General features: G+C 41.0%; 2 protein-coding genes across 2 annotated transcripts; one reads left to right on the forward strand and one right to left on the reverse strand.

The window, feature by feature from the left end:
* Window positions 1-8,316: 8,316 nt before the first annotated feature.
* Window positions 8,317-11,068, forward strand: ficd (FIC domain protein adenylyltransferase). Its single transcript, XM_028033834.1, has 2 exons — window positions 8,317-8,870; window positions 9,589-11,068. Exons 1-2 carry the CDS (start codon window positions 8,597-8,599, stop codon window positions 10,668-10,670), a joined length of 1,356 nt encoding a protein of 451 aa, XP_027889635.1. The 5' UTR covers window positions 8,317-8,596; the 3' UTR covers window positions 10,671-11,068.
* A 958-nt stretch (window positions 11,069-12,026) lies between these two features.
* On the reverse strand, window positions 12,027-24,207 carry sart3 (spliceosome associated factor 3, U4/U6 recycling protein). The gene is made up of 19 exons (XM_028033833.1): window positions 23,973-24,207; window positions 20,920-21,046; window positions 20,734-20,838; window positions 20,447-20,631; window positions 20,159-20,264; window positions 19,800-19,924; window positions 19,536-19,691; window positions 18,253-18,391; window positions 18,024-18,131; window positions 17,872-17,949; window positions 17,342-17,400; window positions 16,926-17,035; window positions 16,704-16,816; window positions 16,031-16,107; window positions 15,738-15,909; window positions 15,193-15,638; window positions 14,505-14,657; window positions 13,807-13,994; window positions 12,027-13,721 (listed from the first exon to the last, which is right to left on the reverse strand). The coding sequence occupies exons 1-19, from the start codon at window positions 24,162-24,164 to the stop codon at window positions 13,523-13,525; spliced, it is 2,838 nt and encodes a 945-aa protein (XP_027889634.1). The 5' UTR covers window positions 24,165-24,207; the 3' UTR covers window positions 12,027-13,522.
* Window positions 24,208-24,301: the final 94 nt, after the last annotated feature.

Consider the following 24,301-nt stretch of genomic DNA (forward strand, 5'->3'; position numbering starts at 1 on the left):
GAAATCAGCCTCCAGATGGAATGCTTGCATTATTACCATATGGGCCCACAGTGATTTATCGGATGTTGCCAGATGCTTCCGAGGCTCAAAGGCACCTGTCTGTAATATTTAACTATCATTCAACGCCATGTGAGGAAGCTCTTAGGAAAATATCTGTGCAATGTTTTTATACTAATTTCTGTTAATTAAAACTTGAATATCAAGTTTTATGTGTGAAACTCAAACATTTCAGTGAAAACTGCAAACACTACTGGAAGTAGAGCTAATGTTAGCATGTTGTGTCGTATGTATTATCCTTCCATTTACTCAGTTTTATGAGGTTTGCTAAGGACACTGGTGGACAAACAGCATCACAAAGATTAAGAAGCATACCAGAATAAGTAGTGGTGTAGTTTGAAACAGGGTTGGACTGAAAAAAATATCCCAGGTTTTGACATTTCCCCAAGCACTGATGGGAAGGGGGATGAAACCAATCACAAGCTATCGTGGGATAAAATGTGTCAAAGGTTGCAAGAGATTAAAGATTGGGGTGGAGGTTTAGCCTCCAGCAGAACAAGACCTTAGAGCCAGAGCCATAGACTGGTTCAGATCAAATCATATTCTTGCATCAGATCAGCCTAGTGAAAATCCAGGCTTGAATATTAATGAGAAACTTTAGCATAACTTGAAAATTGCTTTTCAAGATGCTCTCTGTGCTGTATGACTGAGCTACTGATTCAGTTCAAATACTCATCACACTTTTGAAGATTAGACTTCCAAGAAATTTTGAAAACCCTGTATCCTCTTCCTCAACACTTAGTTGAAAAATGATGAGGTTAATATTTATTCAGTTTTAATCTGAAATTATGTGTTGGTAAATGTGAGAACTTTAAATTCACATTAGGAAACCACAAAATTCCCAGAAGAGAAGGAATTTATTGTCAAGAACTCTTAAACAAACGGAAGAACCGGGTGACAATTTGAACCTCCTCAAAGAAAACTCTGGTCTATTTTACAAACTACTTTGCTCCTGTGGATGGATGTAAGCCACAATATGAAGAAGCATTGTTGGAAAGCGTAGGATGTACAAAGGAATGCTGTAGCTCTGACAGAGTGACCATCAGGTTCTTGGTTACATCCCAGACTAAGGCCCATCTCCTCCGATCACTTAAATGGTTGGCCGGCTCTAAGGGCCCCGTTAACTCCAAACCTTTTTTATTTATTAACCATGAAGATCTATGAGCTTTTTGGGACCTTCAAACCAGCAGAAATATATTTAGATCCATCCCTAGATTTATGCCTCAGGGCAATGCTGTCTCAAAGGTCTTCAGTTCCTTTGATTTCATGCTTGGAGTTTGACCTTTGACCTGCTGTCAGCTGTGGGACATTATGCAGACATGTGTGTGCCTTTCCAAATCAAGTCCAATTTATTGAATTTACCACAGGTGGAATCAAAAATTTGCAAGGGAGATTAATTTTAAGCAATTTGGAATAAGGCTGCAATATAGACCAATAGGGAAACAACAAAATGCTGTGAATACTTTCCAGATGCACTATAGTTAAATGATTTGTACTATAAAATGGTTCCATGTAATTTAAGAATTCCTCTAAAAATGATCAGCAACTTCAGTGTCATCTATTGCAATCATAAACTTATATTGAAAGCTTGTGACAAAGGTACAGGTCAAACTTTCTTTTGCAAAACAAGCTGAAGCAAAGATGAGAGAGCTGGTTGTTAGATGAAGATATCTCGGACTGTATTAGCAATCTTAGGGTTTTGTGGGTTAGACGAAAATGAGCCAGAGGCAAACCCTCTTAGGAAGCAATCATGAGCAAACATTGTCATCTAGAAGAATTGTGTTATTTTTATTCCTACAGTAAGGCACTTTAATTTAATTGTGTGCCTGTTATTACGTTAGCAAAACAAGCAAACAAAGTCAGCAGCCACTGCTCTCTTCCAGTGTCAGGGGAATAATGAGTAACACCTGAATCATTGCTACATTCATTTGACATGACTGCCGGCGAAGGCACCAATCTCTCTGAGCAGCACAGGCCACTCTGGAAGTGAGATAATAAGTGAAAACAGCAGGAAGTGCCCGAGAGGAGGTCCTTGGTAATGGCTTTCCCCTTTGTGGAGATCCAATTATTTCATCCTGCTGTCTTTCCAGCAGATCATTTTCTCTCCGCTCACCTGTTAGACCTGGCTCAGGCACCAGAGCTGCTGACCTGCCAGCAGGACTTGACTTTCTGTCAGGGCCTGAAGGACAGCATCCATCATGTTGAGGTTTGTGCTATGATAAGGCAACATTTGGCCCATCAGGACAGCCAGCGAGAACCCAAGCCTGCTTCAAAACATGTCAGTCTCCTCCGATCATTTCTGTGAAAGGGAAGCCTTTGTGAAAATGAGAAAGCAGACAGACAGAATGGAGCATGAGCTGAATAAATCATGTGTGTCTCTTCAGGCTTCGGGCGATGCGTTGGGAGCAAAAAGCCTCCACTTTACTCACTGTTGATATATTAATCCATACAAACACTCACTAAAATGAATTACCAACCCTCCCTCTGGTCTTAGTATTTTTTCATTTTGCCACAGAGTATGAAAGATATTTTCTCCAGTCAGTTTAAGACAAAAACAGAAAAAGAGTTTGTGAAAACCTAAGAAGAAGTCACATTATAAACTCTATAACTTACATAAGAGCTGCTCTAAAGGTTACATGTTGCAGTGTGGGAACGCACAGGATTAGCTCTCCTATGTTTATGCATAGCTCACACTGTATTAAGAAGGCAGTTTGAGGAAACAGTAAATGTCATTATGCAAAAAAGAAACAAATTATTTGAAGTTCACCTATTTAGACAGCAAACTAATGGTTCTGTTTTTGCTTTTATGGATGGGAAATACAGAGCAGAACATCTAAACAGACACTGCATCGACACTGCATTCCATGCTGGTTTTTGCCAAGAGACTCAAATCCCAACCTTGTTTTGACATTACAGTATGTGTATGTGATGCATTATTTCATTTTAGCATCCTTTATTGTATATAAACACCTATACTAAAAAAACCAAACCCTGTGTAACTTTCCATATAAGATCCTGAGTATTTCTTATTCAGTTTAAGTTAGGTCATTTGCTGATCTTAGAACTTTTGCCATTTTTTTTTTGTTTCATTTTATTAGGTTTCCTTTTTATTTTATGTTCCTTACGATTATATAAACGGACTGCTTCTCCATTTTATGTGTAAACCTTTTGCATTTTCCTGTTCTAAATAAATACCTAAATACCTCAAACTGACAGTACAGGGTATAAAGCCACCAGTGGCATATTTTCTGGCACTATTAATGCTTTGAAAAGCCCCTTTGTGTCAACCCTCGTATTCTAGATGTAGGTCTGGAGACTGGCCAGAAGGAAAGCTGATGATATATCTGGTGAACCCTTTTTGTGTTGATTCTGCCATTACATGCAGAAACAATATTGCGTTTTAAGATCCAATAGAAAAATTACATTTTGCACAACTTTTACACTGGTGATGAAAGGTCTGGAAAGTGGAGAAACTGTGGAAAAACAGTTTTTAGTTTGGCTATTTCATCAACATTCCTGCTCCAAGTATCTAACATTGAAACACGAACATTAAGAAGCAGCTGAAATTATTTACAGTATTGTTCTGTAACCAACAGGAGGAAACTGGATAGAGCTGTGATAGTTGCCCTTTTTTGTAGTCTGTGATTTATTGGTCCCAGAGAAGCTCCTGGACCGGCTGAGTGCAGCCAGAGCCGCCTGCCCTCACTTCTTGGTACCTGAGAGGAGAAAGCCATCCTGACCTCACGCAAACTGTCTTGTAGCGCCGCTTGTCATTCTGCCAATGAAAATGTGGTTGTTGCATTTTGGAGCAGACTCCCTCTGGTAAGATGGACATTTTAGATGCTCGAAGCTGAGCGGAGCAGCAGGTATAAGTCTGTCTCTCCTTCTCTCTGCCATCCACATTGAGACCCCCGACCCCCTCCACCCACAGCGCAACCATGCCTGCTGAAGCATTCATACTGAGAGAGTGTAAAGAGAGCCACCATCGCTCCTGCTCTGACTGTCTAACTAGATTCTCGATCTCTGACACCCAGCCCTGTCAACCAGAACAAAGTCTCTTCTCACTCAGAAAGCCAAGCTTGCAGATGGCTCCGCGGAGGCTGGATGGGGAAGTGTGAGCCGTTAGGGAGGGATGTTTGGTTCCTGTGCCAGGGGGATTTATTTCCTGCACTGACTCTTTTCAGGTGAGCAGATGGATTTTCCACCTCTTGGAGCCCAGTTCCAGCAAACGGGGGAAAGAGAGAGTGTTATTTTAATGGCCTCTGACAGGTCATCTCTGGAGTGTGCTTTAAGTTAGCAGGTCAGCTGGAGAGAAAATTATCTTACTGCATACGCTCTCCAATTTCAATGCAAAATGCCTTAACTACTCTGACATTAATGAGAGAGCTCATTGACCATACCTCATTATGGTCATTTAACACAAAGATAGTAGGGGGTAAAAGCACAACTAGCTTATGTATTAGAGATAACAGACTCCAAGCTATTCATGAGACTTTTCCATCTGGATAGAGATCCAAAAGTGCCATGAAGCATCCAAAAAAAGGCATTTCAATCCTCTTCCATAGACAGATAGACAGACATATTTTAACCCAGCAAATTTGTTCTCCAGGTTCCAGAGCTAGAAAGTCCTGATTATGATATTGTGCTGTTACAGCAAATAATCCCCTAAATTCGACCAAATATTTTGACTTACTAGAATGTTGTTGGTTTATCTGGAGCTGTTAAAAAGATGGCCGGAGTTAGTAGCATAAAGAAAATGCTACTGATAGTTTTTTTAGTAGTACCATTTCAACATAATTGTGGTTACACAAATTCCTTAGCAAACTATAAATTACATCATAACATAGATGATAAAAAATAAAGTGGTGAAAGGCTAGAAAAGGTCTGGCTTTGTTTTTTCTTTTATTTGTTTCATTGTTTCCTGCATAGAGGTGTCTTATGTAGTTGTGGCCCCAGTAAAAGCTGCATGAAGCAGCTCTCACTGCAGCTAAACAGGTAAATATTTCCCTGAGTGCTGATTAGGAGAGGGTGAGGCTGTCATAATGACCGTTTCCACGGCAGTGCAGCGTGCTGCTAGGATTTTGCTCTGTGATCCATTTATTTCTAATGGCCCAAACACTGACTGCATGCTGGGGCTGCGTATGTGGAAATTCCTGTTGTGGCTCCTTGTGGGCTCCACGGCAATGGGCCTGGTTTCATGCATAATGGAGAGAAAGCAGCTTCCTATACCTGCAGCCTGATGAATATGTCCTGGCGCAGTGGCAAATTTATACAGCAGTGAGTCTCTATAATTTTAACCTAGTTACACAATATTCAGGCCTGCATCCCACGGGGCTCAGCTGTCTTTTCAGCCATCACAGTTAATCAGTGACAGCAGGCTGATTAAATGTCATCATGTTTTCCATCTTTCTTGCTCCTTTCCATCCATCATCCTTGACAGACAACTGGGATATAAAGGTAATTGTACCTTACACAGCCTCCTCTTTCGTTAACGGGTATCCAGTGTAAATAAAACATATAAGCCTACTAATAATCGTTGCTATTATGCTTCAAGGTGAATGTTAGGCAAAGGAAAAGAAAAAGACTGTTCAGTTGTGGGAAATGTCGTGGGTTCAGGCTTTAACACAACAAGGAAAACCTCATAAACTCAAAACTTATAAAAGTACAAAGAAACAGGGAGATAATTATTCATTCATAACTCTAACTGTAGTAGCAGTAGTGACTGTATTTGGGTGTGTAAAGTCACAGACTGTGCATGAATAACAGCTACTTAGAGCTGATCGCCTGCCATGCCCATCTGCTGAAGAGAAGTGCGTTGGCTTTGGCATCTATCCAGGGAGTCAGTCCCGATCACCTCATGCTGTTCATAGCAGGTGGTAATTACATTAAAGCTGCTATAAATAGATAAGATGTATTACAGAACAGGGGTTTAATGAAAAAAAAAAAACCCAAAACTTTAAGACTCACCTGTCAGTCTGCATTTAAAATATAGAAGCCATATGCTCATGTCTTAAAATTACTGATTTTTAGGCCATGGATGCTGCAGTAAGAACAGGAGGTGGGTTGTGATTGGGATGGCACTTTAAAAGGACACTACTGCCCTCTAGTGTTTGTAAGGACATAAAATTGACAAATTGACAAAGCGCTACAGTCCTTAAAATAAAAATTCATAAGTGGTCAACATGTGAGCTAGCATGCTGTAGATGGCAGCACAAAAAGGTCCTCAGCTCGAATCCAGCCTTTGCCTTTTCTGCATTGTTGGAGTATTAAAAACTGGTGTGTTGGTTTATTTTGAGGATAGAAAACTGCAGAACTATTGTCCATAATTTATTCAAGACTGGGCTCTTTTGGCTCTCTCTATTTTACATGGTTCACAGTTTCCCGATGTAATATATGATGGGAATACAAAATAATTTTGACTGGTCGGAAGAACAACCTTGCTCTTCCTCTGTTCTCCTCCTCAGACAATTATTGTATTAATGTTATTAACTAAGATAGTTACCAGAATATGAGGCAACTCCCACTATTCTAAGAGAAGTACACTTTTTAAGATTCACCATGTGTGTGTGTCTTGGTGTTTTTATGTCTATGACCCACATGAACTGTTCATGCCTCTGCGGTGTGTGTGTGATAGGGTTATACTCTACTCAGTGACCTTGTGGTGCAGCTGTATCAAACACAGTTTTATACACTGATTCTGAAGAAATCTTGGCCTTTTAAAGGAGTAACACATCACACTTGCACCTTAGCGTCCATAAACTGCTATTTGAAAGGCAAACAGCATGGAGCTTACATGCTCCATTCTGTAAATGCTTGGTGCATGTATAAATTCTCTCTGGGTACTCCAATTTCCTCTCACAGTAAAAAAAAACATGTCTCTCTAAATTATTGCAATTGAAGGAAAACAATGCAAGATTTTCATAACTATTTTACTTAATAGAAATCTGGGAAATTTCCCATGCTTTTCTACTAAGCTCCCTTCACTCTGAAATAAAACCTTCTCCAGCCAGCTCTCTTCAGACCCTGACCAGTCTCCTGTGTTAGTTGGTCTTCATTATATTGCTGATTTACTGGTGTTTCCTAACAAATCCCATACAGATCTTAATAAAAAAATGCATTTATGTCAAGACGAAATTACAAACACATGGATTTTGATAACTATTTTTGATGGCAATTGGTTGCACATGAATTCATTTAAGGGTATCAGTGTTAATTAGGTTGCATATCCAGACAGCAGTTCATTAAAAAAAGCTTTTTTTGCACGGACGCAACTCTATCATCTCTCCTATCATTAAACTCTAATTTGTATTTTCTGTCTACAAGAAAACATTTTTATTGTCCTTCATCATCTTATACAGTTTTGATGAGTTTCTGCTTTCAACCACATACTTTAATTATATCAATGGACTTATATTTACATAAGTCCATTTATTTCATAAAATAATGTATTAATCTTGTTTACAAAACCATTAATATGTTTCATACTAATACTCATTGCTATCAACTAAACTATCTTGAATGCTTCTGAGTCTTACTAGCTACCTAATGGTGGGCGTCAGCTCTCCTACACAGAGTAAATTAGACTAAATAGATTGCTGTTTTTCCAGTGTCACTTTCTTTTAAATCAAAAATATACTGCTGTTAGAAAAAAGACACCTAATAAGATTACTCAAGCTAAATGTTAGATTTTTTTTTAAATAAACTGACTTGCAACAAAAGCTGAAAATACTTTAAGGCTATTTACTCATCTTTAGAGGTGCCTACAAACATATAGATTTGTGACAGGGAAAAAATAATTTAAAAAATAAAACGACGTCAAGTTGACTACACAAAAATGGATAGAAAGTACAAAAAGGGATCCTGTCTGTTCAGAATCCTATCAAGGTATAAGAGCAACCTAACTGTTCAAGTAATGTTCAGAACATTCAGTTTACTTCATACTGTCCCTGTAACTGATTGTACAGGCATAAAGCGATAAAAAAAAGACCAATTATTTTCAGCAGTGAAGAACAATCTTTAAAAAAAAAAATTAAAAAACAAAACCCAGACACAATCTCATCTTATCGGGAAAGCTAAATAGATTTAACTCCTTTTCGTCGTAATTTTCTAACTGTTGCGTAAACTAAGCCTGACAGATTACGCTGAGGGAAAACTATCCCACACACGAACCAATCAGAAACGGTTACGAACTACATATTGTTTTGCTATATTTCTAACCAATAGGCACCATTTTTCAATAAGCTTCTGACCAATAATACGCAAGATTACCCAGATGTCACCAAGCGGAAGTTTGATGTGTACACATTCGTACCGACGGAGAGAAACAATCTTACTCTGGAGGTTTCATCAGAAGCGCTAACCGAAAGAAGCAAACTACGACAGAGACGTAAATCAAAACAGCTAGCGTAGGTTTCTTAAAGTTTCCGGTGACCGGGCAGGTGTTCATTCTGGTCGGGGTTTCCCTCCTCTCAAGCCACCCTTCGGCTCTAGATGGGGGGCTGTTAGCACCGAAGGATGGAGGATTTAACTTGGGCTCACCATGGCTGCTGTGACGGAGTGGTGCTACATCAGCGGCCGCCGTGTCCTCGGAGCATGGGGCCCGCTGCTGTGCGTGGTTTTCGGCTCTCTGGTGGCCCTCCTGCTTCCCCTGATAGGGTTGCAGAACCAGTGCTGTGGCTCCATGAGGGGCATCAACCAGCTCCGCTGCCAGCTGTGGGGGAGCTCACAGCCTTCTCCAGCTGTGCAGTCCACCAGCCTGACTGTCCCCTTCACGGCCCTGGATGTGCTGCCTCAGAGGACCAAACCCAGCAAAGGTACGGACGGCCTATTAAAGGCACTGGGAGTTTTTTTCTGTTTGACTCAATCTGCTGCAGCTGGAGGTTGAAGCTCTACCCCAGACTTAAATCTTCCATGTCCTCAAACTGTTTTTTCTCCACCATTGCCAAGGATTTGGTTCCATCCATCTTCTAATCAACCTCCTTGTCTCTGCTAAAGAAAAGTATCTGCATTGTATGATTATATTGAGAGTAATGGACGGTGTGAGTTTTCCTGTTTTACACATGGACCACAAAGTTTAATATTTTGGTATCCAGTGACCAGAGCTCATATTTAAAGCAGACGCATGTTACAGTACGTACTGTAAAATATACCAGGGCAATAAAAACTGTGAAAATGCATGAGAAATTAAATAAAACGGGAGTTCAAACTGTTAACAATTCAAATTGTGACAGTACCACAACTAAATTGCACAGGCGACTTTTTGAAGGTACTTAGTAGTCCTGGCTTATATGTAGGGGTATGAAAGTAAAAGGAAGTGATTATAATTGTAGACCACACTTTTCTGTTTTTATTTGTTTAGAAAAAGTTCAAAATTTTTAAAGTTTGTGGTTGTAATGTGAATAAAATAACAAATAAGAGTAATTAAAAACATGTCTCAATGAGTACTTTGTAATAATTATGTAATTATGTACCCCAACAATCTAGTTTCCTGCTGTATGTTTCACTTAAATCATTTCTGTTTTCTGAATGCAGAGACAGAGCTGGAGGCCAAAGCAGCGCTGCAGCAGGCTCTGGAGATGAAGAAACTTGGGAAGAGGGAGAAGGCTCACAAGCTGCTGGTGCATGCTCTTAGTATGAACCCTGACTTTGTGGATGCTCTGACGGAGCTGGGGACCATACTGGAGGAGGAGAAGGATGTGGTCCAGGCAGACCACCTCTACACCAAGGCCTTGGCCCTCTCGCCATGTAATGAGAGAGCTCTGGTCAGCAGAGACCGAACCCTTCCCCTGGTGGAGGAGATCGACCAGCGCTATTTCAGCCTAATTGACAGTAAAGTCCGCAGGCTGATGTCTATTCCCAAAGGCAACTCGGCGCTCCGTCGAGTAATGGAGGAGACATACTACCACCACATTTATCACACTGTGGCGATAGAGGGCAACACCCTCACTCTGTCCGAGATCCGACACATCATCGAGACTCGCTACGCCGTACCCGGAAAGAGTCTCCAGGAGCAGAACGAGGCCATCGGCGTGGATGCAGCCATGAAGTACATCAACACCACGCTGCTGTCCAGATCAGGAGCCATCACCGTCAGCAACATCCTGGAGATTCATCGACGAGTGCTCGGCTACGTGGACCCCGTGGAGGGCGGTCGGTTGCGGACCAGCCAGGTGTTTGTGGGCCACCACATCCCACCACACCCCAAAGACCTGCAGCGACACATGGACGAGCTGGTCCAGTGGTTAAACTCTGAGGAAGCCCTGCAGCTGCACCCTGTGGAGTATGCAGCTCTGGCCCACTACAAGCTGGTGTACATACACCCATTTGTAGACGGGAACGGACGCACGTCCCGGCTACTCATGAACCTCGTGCTCATGCAGGCGAGATATCCGCCAATTACTATTCGCAAAGAGCAAAGGGCAGAATATTACGCCACTTTGAACACGGCCAACGAGGGGGACGTGCGTCCCTTCATTCGATTCATCGCCAAATGTACGGAAATGACACTGGACACTCTGCTGATTTCCACAACAGAGTACGCTGTGGGACTCCCAGAAGCCGACCGGAACCAGGCCTGTCCCAGCTGCAAACAGACTATTCCAGCCCACAACTAAACCAGAGAGAGGGAGCATGAGGCGTCACCATGCAAGAGTATATTTTTAATTTAAAGGTTTTTCTGTTGGTAGTTTCACTTAAATTATGGTGTTCATTGGCCAGAGTCAAACCATTAAATATCTTGCAAGTATTTTATTTTCTTTAAGTGCAAACGGAAGTTTTGACTACTAACATGAGGAAATTATTTAATTTTTAAGCTACAATTTAAAAACAGTGTTTAAATATTTGCCTTGAGGAAAAGTTGTTTGCTAATACTGTGAAGCACTTTCATGTATTTATTTTAAAATAAAAAGTCATTGTTTCTTTACCATGCACAAACCCCTTTTGACATCAAATGAGATTTTGGTTATAAAATGTCTAACAAAGACGCACAGGAACAATTAAAATATTGAAATTATTTTCTTCTTGTTTAGTTATTAGATACAGTATATGCAGAAATGCATGTCAAGTGTTTATTTCTGTTCATATTGACTGTCATATTATGAAAACCTTAAATTTAGTTAAAATATATTAAAGTGTTCAAATGACAAAACAAAATCCTGATACTTTACAGTAAAAAGTGCTCAGTCGGGGTTCATTATCATTATTCATTACTGCATGAATGTGTTGAGGAACAGAAGCAATGAATCTCCATTCCTCTGCCCCAAACTCTTGAATGGGCTTTGCTTCACAGTCCTTTCAAAGCAGTTATCCTTTTGTGCTTGTGCACCTTTTTCTTCCACTTAACTTTCCATTAATATGCCTGGATGTTGCACCCTGTGAACAGTGAGCTTCTTTAACAGTCTTTCCCATCAATGTCTAGGCCTTAACTCTATAATAAGTACTTCATCATATAAATGTAAAAGAAAAAGAAAATCATTCTTTTAGAGATGCGAACTTCCGGAGTATTCGATCCATTACATTAATTCTAAAATATAATATGCTAGGCTCACAAATGTATGGCAGATATTTCTACAGGAGTGAGAGACACTTGAGAGGAAAAACTTGATAGGACATAGATGAAAGAGAGGTCAGGGCAGAAGTGAAAAATAAAGGGTGGCCAAATAAGTAATAACACCAAGAAGGAGGGCAGGAGAGAAGGACCGACCCAAATTTTATACAATACATGCAGAAAGACCAAAATCCAGTTTGAATCCAGAACCTCCTTGCAGCCCAACTAGTAAACTATTAGTCTTGAGTAATATTCAAATCTTCTAAAAAAAAAAATAAAAAAGAAGTGAATTTAAGGTTAACTACAAACCCATTATTAAAAATGTATGCAATTAATCTATACATGTTTCACTTTTTGTTAATTACTAAAACATTAACTTTTCCATGATCTAATTGATGCACCTGTAAACAAACTAAAAGACAAATTCTGAAAGCCTTTTATTCTTTTCAGATCCTCCAAGTTTAAAACATGAACTTTAGAACTCATACAAAACAGCAAAACTCACAATACAACCATTTAGTACTGGACATTAAAACAGAAGATGACTTCAGACCGGTATTTACACTTTTAGTTTCACTTTAGACTTAGGGCACTGTGGTGAGAGCAATACATACCATCTGTAAATGTATATCTGCTTTTATTACAAACTAAGGAGATCTTTGTTTACTGAACAGTATGTACAAGAACCCAACCTCTTCACCCCGACATGGAAAAACTGCATAGATTCTCCAAAGACCTACGTGTGAGATGACAACCGTCATTTGTTTTGTGGGTTACCGTGGTGATCCTTTAACATGATTAAGGATGAAACGAACCTCTGAGGAAAAACCCAGGACTGAACGGCACAGCGTCACCTTTCCAGTCGCACTTTCCCGTTAAAATTTTCTCGCAACTCCGTTTACCGTTTATTTCCCCCCACCAAGTTGCAGTCGCAAAATTAAATTTGCTCAACCGCTTATCAAAACTAATAAGAAGTTTGTCTACAGACTCTTGGAGCGCCACACAGTCGGACAACCAGTGAGCTGTTGATCGTCACTCAGTGAGCAAATATCTTGAATACGAAAAACTTCACAGTAAGAAGGAAATCCAGTTACACTCCGATAAATCCCCGTAAACAAACATCAGTTTCTGAGACATAACCAACTTGATAGCGGACGCTTTGTTCTTACGCAGACGTAACGATCGATCAAAAGGATGCAATAAAACTGATAAATGATAGGACACTATATCCTCAATGACAACAAAAATCCAGCTTCAGGAGTATCACAGCTTCTCTACTGTAAAACAAACTCTCACAATGGACTAAAAAACATTTTTAATCCGTATTAGTTTGATGGATCAATTAGGTGCACTCCATAATAAACAATGACTAATAAAACCATGCATCTGTAAAAAATATAATGGCTAAACTTGTTTGATGTGTCCCAAGTTACACAAAATTAAAACATCACCAAAGAATGTCCACACTGTACACACAAACTATATTACACCATGTCAGAGCCTTTGCATATACTTTTTTCCTTTTAAATCAATACGAGTTCGGCTGTTTTGAATATTTAAAAAACACTCTCAAATAATCATCTATCAGATCCCTTAAACAGCAAGAAACAAAAGCAGAAAACGCGACAGCTTCACATATTTACACACAAATATGATACACTTTTTTTTTTATACATATATAAACCAGTCTGGCAGTCAAACAATCAGTCATACTGGAGAAAAAATATTCTGTTTGTTTGGGTTTGTGACAGAGGGCAGGAGCATGACGGTTAAGGCAATCTTGCAGAACGGATGATGAAGGTGTGAGTCAGATTAAAGGGACCGTCAGAAAACCAACTACAGCAGAAATCACCAACACTAATTTGTAAGGACACAGGATGGCTTTCAGCAGGAGGAGTTCACAGCTCCCCTCGGCGTCGCTCACTTATTGAGAAGCATCTTTGCGAAGTCTGAATTTGACAAAGACCTCGGCTCTCCGGCCGCGTTGGCTGCGGCGCCGCCCGTTGGCGGTGGCGGTGCTCCCTCGGCTGCGGTCCCATTCTCCACTTTGCCTGGAGGCGCCGGTTGACGGTGCAAAGAGCGAGGGAGTAAAGAAAGCTGGGTGCGTCCTCGCCCTCTCCTGGAACAGAAAACCCTTAATCACTTTTAGGAGCGGTAACGACAGCAACGTGCTGGAAATGCAGAAGAGATGTTGGTGAACTTACGATCCGTAAACCTGACGAGGCATTATGTCTCCCATGGGTCTGCTGGAGCCAGGCTTGTCTGTCAGGCTTTTGCGTGGGGGGTTGCTAATGGCAACGGAGACTTTGTTGCCCTCCACATCGATGCCGTCTAGTTTCAGCACCGCCTGAGACGCCTGCGTTTCATTTGCAAACTCCACATATGCCAGACCCTGTACAGAGAGGTCAGTGCATCACACACATAGTTCTATTTATATTTTAATTCTTCTGGCTTCTTTTACAGGATCTTGACAAAATATTCACAGCCACTGACCATTTCCACAATTTATGACATCATAACCTCAAACTTCAATGCAATTTAATCTGTATTAATGTGATAGACAAACAAAAAGTAGCACATAACTTTTTGTCCTACGTTCCTGAGGCAGAAAACTAATACTGCAGGGAATTGCTGCACAAAACTGTTCACATCAGAGTATACGTATTTATGTGTGATATCAGCCTAGTCAAGACTGAAAATCTAATCTAGACATGTGGCAACACTTAAAGTCTGCTGTTCACAGTTACTGATCTGTAAAGTCTGAAATCGCACATGCAATTTAGTTAAGATAAGAAATGCGTCAAACTCCTCGAGGAACACTGAAGTTTGCAGTTGTAACGCACCAAAAATGTGGACAAGTTCAAAGGGAGTGAATACTTCTGCAAGAAACTGAATCCCTCACCTTAGGTTTCCCTGAGCGGTACGTGACGAGGCGAACATCTCTGATGCTGCCGTGAGGTTTGCAGATCTCCGCCAGTTGCTCTTTAGTGCAGGAGAACGGCAACCCAGAGATGAAGATTTTGTGTTTCTCCATCGATGTGTTGTACTTAAACACCTGCAGAGAAAATCATTGTGAAAATATGAAAAGTCTCCCCTCCCTATTTAAACAGTAAACAATTGGGGAGTAATTTCAAGGTACAGCAACATTTTGACATGTACACTAAGTAGTAGGATTTTGTTCATCAAAATAATGAAATTCATTCATATGAATTTTCAGTGACTGGCTGAACTGTGCCCAATGAAAATTAAGGATTTTTGAAACCGAATTTGTTGTCTAAGGGACTTTTAAGATTTAAGTGTTGTTGCATTTTCACCAAGTTTTAATCAACTTTTAGCAACACAGGAAATTAACTCTTTAGTCCATTATGTCTAAAGCTGTTCCAAGTTTTTGCTGTTTTATTTTTAACATAAAAATCAAAATGTTAAACGGGAGAAAAACAAAAATAAATATGACCCAGGAAGATTTCCTTTCATGTCATTTTTCTAAATTAATAATTTCACATTTACATAAGGTAGTAAATGTGATCCACTCCATAAACATTGTACTGGTTAGACTTTCTAAATATGACAACATTAACACGTGTTCTAACCTTAAACTCAGGATTTTTGTTTTTGTCAACACAAGGTGACACAAACATGGGTCTGCCCTCCACCTCCTTCCTGTCCAGCTTCAGAGCGTCAGGGACCGCCGCCGCCGACTCAAACTGGACATAGCCGTAACCTCGGGAGATCCCTCTGTTGCCGGTGATCAGTTGGACCCGTCGGATCGGACCGCAGCTCTCAAAGAGTGACTTCAGCTTGGCCTCTGGGTCCTCCAGGGTGTACGCCAGGTTGCTGATGAACACGCTGCAGCTGTCGTCTCGCATCTCGCGCCGGTCGTCGTTCTGCCTCTGGGCGGCGACCGCTGCCCCCTGCTGGGCATTCCTAGCTCCACCAGACTTATTCCCAGGAGGGGCGTTCCTCACAAATAGTCCGGTCTCTGTCTCCATGTACTCGTCTGCGTTGTTGTCACTGTTCCCTCTCTGCCTTTTAGGAGCTTGTGAAATAAAAGGAGGAGGGAGGAGGAGTCAACATTTCCCTGAATCAAAACATAAAATGTAGGGTTTTTTTTTTTAAATCACTCAAACATTTTTACCCGATTCCTCAGTCCAGTCCTCCTGATAATCATCTTGCTCTGCTTTTCTCTTCTCCCCGCCTCGACTTGTCTTCTGGGCTTTCTTCTGGGCCTTCTTTTCTGCCTTGGCCTTCCGCCGCTGCTCCATTTTCTCCTCCTCGTGACGCGCCAGGTTGGTTTCTTTCTCTGCCGCCTGACAGATGGGAAGAACACAGAAACGTTAGCCAAACACAGCCGCATGCAAACAGTGCATCAGCACGGTGTGCAGGTGCACAATAATACAGCGACACTGTAGGGCCGTCGTACGCTGCCACCTTTGCTCGCTGCTCATTTATTCTGTTCAGCCGTGTCTCTGTCTTCTGCACCGCTGTGTCCCAGTCTGCCAACGTACCTGAATTAGAACACATCATGTGAACAATCTATGAGTGTGGAGTCAAGCTGCAATCTAATGTGAAAACATTTTCAAAACGCAGAAAAGCTTTTGAAAAGCAGCTGCTACACCAAGTGAAGTTTGAAAAGAAGAAGTAAGCAGGACATTGCTTCCAGCGGCTAAAGTCAGGTTGAGGCCGACATGCATGGTGACTGTTAGGCCTCTGGGAAAATCTGCAGAATGTGAACTCCAACATATTTAAGTAAATAGAAATTTCTAATATTCAGCACATTTGAACTTTGCAGCAAACATATTAAGATGGTTCAAAAATTTAGGAGCCTGGAAAACTGCTGCATATGTACAGTGCTTATGACTTGCTTTGTGGTTAAAAGTTTATATGAAGCCATTTAAACAAAATAAATAAGTGTTATCAAGTTTAAGAAGACTGACGTTTTCCCTATCCTTAAATAAATAAAGGTGCGTTTCAACTAGGGATGTGCAATATATATACAGGCACTAAGGTCGGTATCAGTCCAATAAATAAAAAAAAATGTCTCCTCTACCATGTAAAAGGTTCTTTATTTCTCTGTTCTGTTTTATTCCAGGATGAAACTCACCTTCTACCCTCTCAAAGGAGAGCAGGACTTCACAGACGTGTTCTGGGTAATCTGAGGTGCACTGAACCGCTCTGTGGAGAGCCTTCCTGCAGTGAGTCATGTCTCCATAAGCTCTATGGGTTAGAAAGGAGAAAAAAAAAATTTGGGGGGGAATTAGTTTTTAAAGCATTTCTGTGTCATTTTAAAATAAAGTTTCCCTCTTTTAGAGTCCATCTGACAAACCTTTCAAGGTTGTAGTACTCCAACCACATGTTGGCGTATTTGGCGTTCCCTTTAGTCATGATGTTGTCCCACACTTCTCTTGCTTTCTGCATGTTCTTGCAGTGGTGGGCCTGGTGGGCAAAGAAGGTAAAAGATGAGACAAATCCAGCTTTTCTTGTTCTATATCCTAAAAGGGCAGAATACATTACATACTTATAATGCTGAGCATTATTTTGAATTGATTAGAAACAAGTCCTCCACAATCTACACATTGCATTTTAGTAGCTTTCACTGCACTGATTTCATGTAGCTTAAAGATTTTTGATGAAAATCATTTGTTAAATCCCCGTTTTGCATTGATAAACATCGTATAATTATAACAGGACTTGCTCTCTCTAAAAAAAAAACAACAAAATTGTCACAGAGGGTTTGCCTACCTCTATCCGAGCCCAAATCTGCATAATGGCACAAGATGGATCTCCGCTTTCACCAAACCCTGAGGTTACAAAACATTTAGAGAGACATCAAAATAAAGCTGATGGCAAGAGTGAGTTCAGAGAAATGAGTCTCTACAAGGCTAATGATTCAGATCAATCGTCCACTGCTGCCATATTCTTGCTGCGGTGGAGGGATTGCTGCAAAGTCAAGAACACGGTGCGTAACCTCGTTTAGATAAACAACGTTACCATCTGGCATTTCGAAACTATCTCGCGTTGTATTATAAGTAGCATCATATTGGAGTGTATTTCCAATTTGGATTAATGTGGTCACATATTTCTGTTTAGAAATTTGATCTGAACTCACGTTTATTTATTTCAAATATAATGTACAAAAATACGTTTGCCTTGTAAAGATCCTTGACATCACATTGTGAATTTGCATGAGAAATACACAGAACTGAACTGAATCAAAGTAAAGCTGATTTAAAAAACAAAAACAAAAATCTGATTCAGAGAAATTCACCCACGTTCTTCAACATCTTGCTTCAGGTAGTCTAGGGATCGAGAGAAGGCAGCGCGTAGCTCTTCTAGCTCTTTACTGGATTCTAGAGAACAGAAACGCAACGCCATCAGTAAACGGTTAATCCAAGATTCACTTACGGTGCAGAACTGCTCCCACCTTTACTGAAGTCCACTCGTCTCCTCAGGTAGTCAAGGTATGCCTGCCATATGTCTACATAATCCGTCGCTTGAATGAAACCTGCATTCAGCGCCTTTTCAAAAACATCTGTGCAAAAGGACAAAATGAGATCCGACACACTGTCAAGGTAACACGATGCTTCTACAAAGGAACGGCAATATTAAAAACAAGCATCAACATGCTGCTGAGGCGTGACTTCAGCTGTTACCTGACACACTCTGATGGTCGGCCCCATGCCTCTCCAGAGCCTGCAGGTAGCTCTTCCACAGACTCATGGTCCAGGGACAGTTCCTGACGGCTCGCTCATGAGTGGACAGGACCAAATCCTTGATCTTCAACTGGCGATCCTAAAAAAAAAATGAAAAAAAGCTAAAGATGTGAGGATTTCTGCTAAATCTACTAAAGAACAACAAGCAAGATGTGTCGTTTTACACTTTAGGCTCGTGCTATAGCAAACATCTTCCCACTAACACATAAGATAACCAAACATTTTAAAATTGCAATATCTTAGGGGATCTTAGACATGAAATTCAAGGGAATACAATTAAAACCAGTCAAATCTCTTTTACTTTTTGCTGTCAATGGTTGCAGATTTAATAATACAATTTCTTATGGTTAAACTAAAAAAACCTTTAAAATAAGAATAAGCCGCATCTCTCTGAAACAGAAATATCATATAAAGATGAAGACACGTAACAGTAGTACCCACCAAAACCAGCCTCTCACTCCAAGGAATGCTGTTTGTGAGCATAAACATTCCCAGTAAAAAAAAAAAAATGTTCTAGTTTTTACGTTGTATGTGTCAATACAAACACATTTGATTTTATGATTTAATTACTAAACTGAATGTTAAAAGCTCACTTTGTATTTTTTGTCTCTCTTCAACAACATATCTAGCAACAGCATGAAATGTCTTTTTAGATCTAAACTGCAGGTTATTGAGAGAAAACCAAATGTAGATGGACTTTTTGTTTGTTTTTATTCATTGCCGGTATTACTAATTCACTGAATGGCTCAGTAGCATGAGGCCTTCCTGTAAGACAGTTTGGAGAAAAGAAGTGCTGACTCAGAACAATGTTCTCCAGAGTAGCACTACTGGTCAACAGAGGAGCAGAAATTAAAACATATGCATAAATGATGACAGATTTTTAGTTTTCTCAATTACAAGATTTCTCACAAGTGGTCATTCATCACTGTGGTGGATTACAGGGAGAACTGGTTCATAACTGCAGGCCTAAAAATCACAGATTAGGGTGTCGGTGTGTTAAGTCTCCAGGCTGTTGCACTCGCACAACATTTTTACCGACTTCCTCCTCCTCACTGAACAAGTCGTCTTACCTGAATCTCCCCTTGTGAACTTTCACATATGTTCAACATTTATGTCTGAGTTGCTGTTTTGCTGGTAATCTTCAACTAAACAGGCTTCTACAAAGCAAAAAATGAAATCTGATTGAAAGAACACGATAGTGTCAGTCACTGACCAATACTTACAAGATATGTGGTGTATTTAGTCCACATGTCTGGTACCAGGCAGTTCTCAGCCAGAGCCCGTTCAAATGTTATCTGGACGCGTGCCGGGTCGCCCTCCTTCAGTTCAAAATCAATGTAGGCTTGATATTCGGCCAGTTTGGGAGGTTCGGCTACCAGCTGCAGGAAGACAAGCGCAGGCGAGACATTATGTACTGGTTGCAAAACCTGTGCATGTGATTAAAAGAAACTGAAGACAGCAAATCGAAAACATGATCAGTGGGTTACCAGAGTCTCTTCGTAAGATTTGCACTTTTCCTTCTGCTGCAGAGCCTTTCTGTACAGATGGATGACCGTCTCGGGGACTCCGTTTTCTGACCACTCCTCGTACTCTGCATAGGTGGTTTCCATGTCTGCAGAGCCACAAAACATTGCTAAACATTGTGGAGCAATGCTAACAGGGATGCCTGCTTAAGAACCGATCCGTTTAGAGAGAAGGAACCGCATACAACAAACTGCAGAATGTGTCATCTTGTTAGTATTAATATTTAAATGATGTAATTCGGTCTTTCAGAAAGGCCATGACACAACAGGAATCCCTCCCAGTTTACAGCAATCCATCTGGACGGAGGAGTCGCCATGCTCACCCATTAAGGGAACGGCCAGCTGGCGGCGAAACAGCGTATGAATCCGCTCGAGCTGAGCGGAGAGCAGCTCCTGCTCCTCGCGGCTGGGAATCTTGCCAGGGGGAGGCTGAGACAGAGGCAGCAGAGAAAACGATACTGAAATGTGGAGACTGCTAAAAATGAGAGGAATTAGTTTCAGCGTTGACACAGCAGATAGAACGGTAATTATCCATTAAATGGCAAGAGAATTATCTAGGTATAACTCATGCATGTGGATGTTGAATATAGTCAGTGTGTGAAAACACACACCTGCACTGTGGACAAAACCGCGTTCTCAAACTCTCTGTACGCCTCCCACAGCGTCTGTCCCTTGGTCATGTGAAGCCCCACCGCCGTCACCGCTCTCTCAAAGATGGACCTCACCTTATCTATCCCACCTGGTGACCCCATGCCACCAATAGAGTACTGGGCATATTCGAGCCAAATATCTGGACCTGCGAAAAAAAAACAAAAAAACAACAACATAATTAAACTTCAAACTCATGTAAATAGCCGAATATCAAACGAAACAGTCTGCGTGGAGGAGGCCCACTCACAGATGTAGTCTTTCACGGCTCTCTCAAACAGCTCATACACTTTCTCTCGATTTGAATCCTCCTCAGTCAGGCGGATCTCATCTTTGAGCCAGTCAAGCCAGATCTCTGGAGGGTTTGAAAAATAAAACGTTTTAGTTGCAGCTCGTTTAGAAATCCTGACCTCTGAGCTGGAACAGACAAACAAACCTTCAGTTAGAGGGAAAAGTTCGCTCATCTTCTGTCTTGCCTTTCGCAGGCGGAAAAGTTCTCCCTCCTGCTTGAGGAGTTTGATAAGATCCACGTGACAGTTGTAGTCGAAGGCGTTGATCGACAGCTGCAACAATTCATAAAAACAAGTGTGATAAAGTTTGATGAGAACTTAAGACAAGCGCCATGAAGCTAAAATAAGTTTCATGTTCAAGCTCGTATTGTTTACTTTCGAAGAAAAAAGAATGTGAAGCTGGTTGTTTTTGCCTTAAATGTCTGCAAGATTTTCCTTTACTCTGACTCATGAGTATTTCTATAAACAGCACATTTAGTCACTCACTTTCCTTCTTTCCAACTAGAGCTCAACAATCTTTAGATCTTCCAGACATCATGTCAAAGCTCCTCCAGCTGTTTGGGGTCTGAGACATCCTTTAGAAACTTTTTCTGAAATAAATTTGCTTTCCAGATAAATTTTTTCCTTTGTGCAATCCCTATGTTTTGTAGCTCTTTAATGAAAAGCACAGAAATACAGCCACAGCTATCTCTAGGTGTATGAAGAAATATGAGTAAAGTGCTGTTTCCCCTCTCTGAGTTTTCACAAATCTTTCATTTCTACATTTTCTGGTAGTCTTTATGACACTTTATTACAAAAATATTTACCTCAAATTCCACATATGCAGAGAGAGACTGAGCAGTGTTAGTGTAGTTTCTTCGATTGATAGATTTCTGGGGTGTGAACAAACTTAGATCAGTTTAATTTTAATACAATTTAATGGTACAATCTGGAACACGGTAGCTTTATTTTCTTTTCAAGGACGAAAAGAATTGATGTTTTAATGATTATACAGTCATGGCCAAATGTTTTGAGAATGATTCAAATGTTAATATTTACAAAGTCTACTGCTTCAGTTTTTATAACGGCAATTTGCATATACTCCAGAATGTTATAAAGAGTGATCAGCGTAACAGCAATTAATTGCAAAGTCAATATTTGCCTAGAAAATGAACTTTATCCCCCAAAACACATTTCAACTTCATTGCAGCCCTGCCTTAAAAGGACCAGCTAACATTGTTTCAGTGATTGCTCCATTAACACAGGTGTGGGTGGTGATGAGGACAGGGCTGGAGATCAATCTGTCATGATTAAGTAAGAATGACACCACTGGACACTTTAAAAAGAGGCTGGTGCTTGGCATCATTGTTTCTCTTCTGTGAACCATGGTTACCTCGAAAGAAACACATGCAGTCATCATTGCACTGCACAAAAATGGCCTAACAGGAAAGAAAATCGCAGCTAGAAAGATTGCACCTCAGTCAACAATCTATAGCATTATCAAGAACTTCAAGGAGAGAGGTTCCATTGTTGCCAAAAAGGCTCCAGGACGCCCAAGAAAGACCAGCAAGCGCCAGGACCGTCTCTTAAAAGTGTATCAGCTGCGGGATCGGGCTACCAGCAGTGCAGAGCTTGCTCAGGAATGGCAGCAGGCAGGTGTGAGTGCATCTGCACGCACTGTGAGGCGGAGACTCTTGGAGCAAGGCCTGGTCTCAAGGAGGGCAGTAAAGAAGCCATTTCTCTCCAGGAAAAACATCAGGGACAGACTGATATTCTGCAAAAGGTACAGGGAGTGGACTGCTGAGGACTGGGGTAAAGTCATTTTCTCTGATGAATCCCCTTTCCGATTGTTTGGGACATCTGGAAAACAGCTTGTTCGGAGAAGACGAGGTGAGCGCTACCACCAGTCTTGTCTCATGCCAACTGTAAAGCATCCTGAAACCATTCATGTGTGGGGTTGCTTCTCAGCCAAGGGAGTCGGCTCTCTCACAGTCTTACCTAAAAACACAGCCATGAATAAAGAATGGTACCAGAATGTCCTCCGAGAGCAACTTCTCCCAACCATCCAAGAGCAGTTTGGTGATGAACAATGCCTTTTCCAGCATGATGGAGCACCTTGCCATAAAGCAAAGGTGATATCTAACTGGCTCAGGGAACAAAACATAGAGATTTTGGGTCCATGGCCTGGAAACTCCCCTGATCTTAATCCCATTGAAAACTTGCGGTCAATCATCAAGAGACGGGTGGACAAACGAAAACCTAGGAATTCTGACAAAATGCAAGCATTGATTGTGCAAGAATGGACTGCTATCAGTCAGGATTTGGTCCAGAAATTGATTGAGAGCATGCCAGGGAGAATTGCAGAGGTCCTGAAGAAGAGGGGTCAACACTGCAAATATTGACTTGCTGCATTAACTCATTCTAACTGTCATTAAAAGCTTTTGTTACTCATAATATGATTGCAATTGTATTTCTGTATGTGATGACAACATCTGACATACACACATGAAAACCAGAGGGCAGCAGATCATGTGAAAATATAATATTTGTGTCATTCTCAATACTTTTGGCCATGACTGTACATGTAAGCCAGATAAAGTCTCACAGATACACCACACAGCGCAATAAAGTAGACATGATTAAGATTTGGATGCTGTTTTACTGATATCCTGTTGTCCTATTTATTAGTAATTATGGCTATGATTATATCCTATGATGTATTTACAGAATATACATGAGAGGTGATTACATGTTTTATGTTTTAATGCTGCTGTCTTAACATAAAGTTCGTGTTGAACTATGTCTAATTCAGTCCAGTCTATCAAATTGGAAGCTGAACAACATAATTATTACTGCCGCCTCTCTCCTTTTAATGAATTGAGCAGTCAGTTCATTTTAAACAATATTTGATGTGATTCTGCTTCTTACTGTGACTCCATCATGTGGAGTAAAGAGGCGGGTGATGTACGACAGGCTGTTAGCATCACAGATTAGCGCTAGCTAATCACGGCGTGTAAACTACGACACATCTAATGCGTCCGTTTAAACGTTTTAATAGTCGCTAAAACTTCCAGATCTGTTTTATTTAATTCATATCAGCTCAGCGTTTGCTACAGTTTCCCCCCTGGTGGTAAACTGTGTCCACCACTCATTCATTCTCCTTCGGTGCTCGGCTAGCGGCGGTTAGCCGAGCAGCTTGGCAGCGCAGCTATTCAGTTACCTGCTCCTCCAATCGCTGGATCTCAGCTTCATTTTCCTTCTCGTCCTCAGAGGAGTCGTCCTCTTCGTCTTCGGAGTTTTCCACACCCATGCCCTCCTCTTCGTCCGATTCCATCTCCCTTTCCTCCATCCCTGCTTCTTCCTCCTCCATATCTTGCAACTGCGTTTGCTCTGCGTTGCTTGGCGCTGCCATGTTGGAAAGGCTGAGGCGACACGATGATGAGAAGCGGCCTGTATGGCAGGCGGTTGTAGTATAGAATTAACCCACACGGCTGGTTATTTTAGGTCAGGGATGTGCAACCTTTACGACTCAAAGAGCCATTTTAGCCC

This window comes from Xiphophorus couchianus, chromosome 12, assembly GCF_001444195.1.
Source record: "Xiphophorus couchianus chromosome 12, X_couchianus-1.0, whole genome shotgun sequence".
NCBI lineage: Eukaryota > Metazoa > Chordata > Actinopteri > Cyprinodontiformes > Poeciliidae > Xiphophorus > Xiphophorus couchianus.

Excerpts from the sequence above, each read along its gene's own strand:
- sart3 (XM_028033833.1), bottom strand. The coding sequence starts at position 24,164 with ATGGCAGCGCCAAGCAACGCAGAGCAAACGCAGTTGCAAGATATGGAG. Across the intron at positions 15,639-15,737 it reads GGACTGGACTGAGGAATCGG|CTCCTAAAAGGCAGAGAGGG; the intron begins GTAAAAATGTTT and ends TTATTTCACAAG. Across the intron at positions 14,658-15,192 it reads ACAAAAATCCTGAGTTTAAG|GTGTTTAAGTACAACACATC; the intron begins GTTAGAACACGT and ends TTTTCTCTGCAG.
- ficd (XM_028033834.1), top strand. The coding sequence starts at position 8,597 with ATGGCTGCTGTGACGGAGTGGTGCTACATCAGCGGCCGCCGTGTCCTC. Across the intron at positions 8,871-9,588 it reads GAGGACCAAACCCAGCAAAG|AGACAGAGCTGGAGGCCAAA; the intron begins GTACGGACGGCC and ends TTCTGAATGCAG.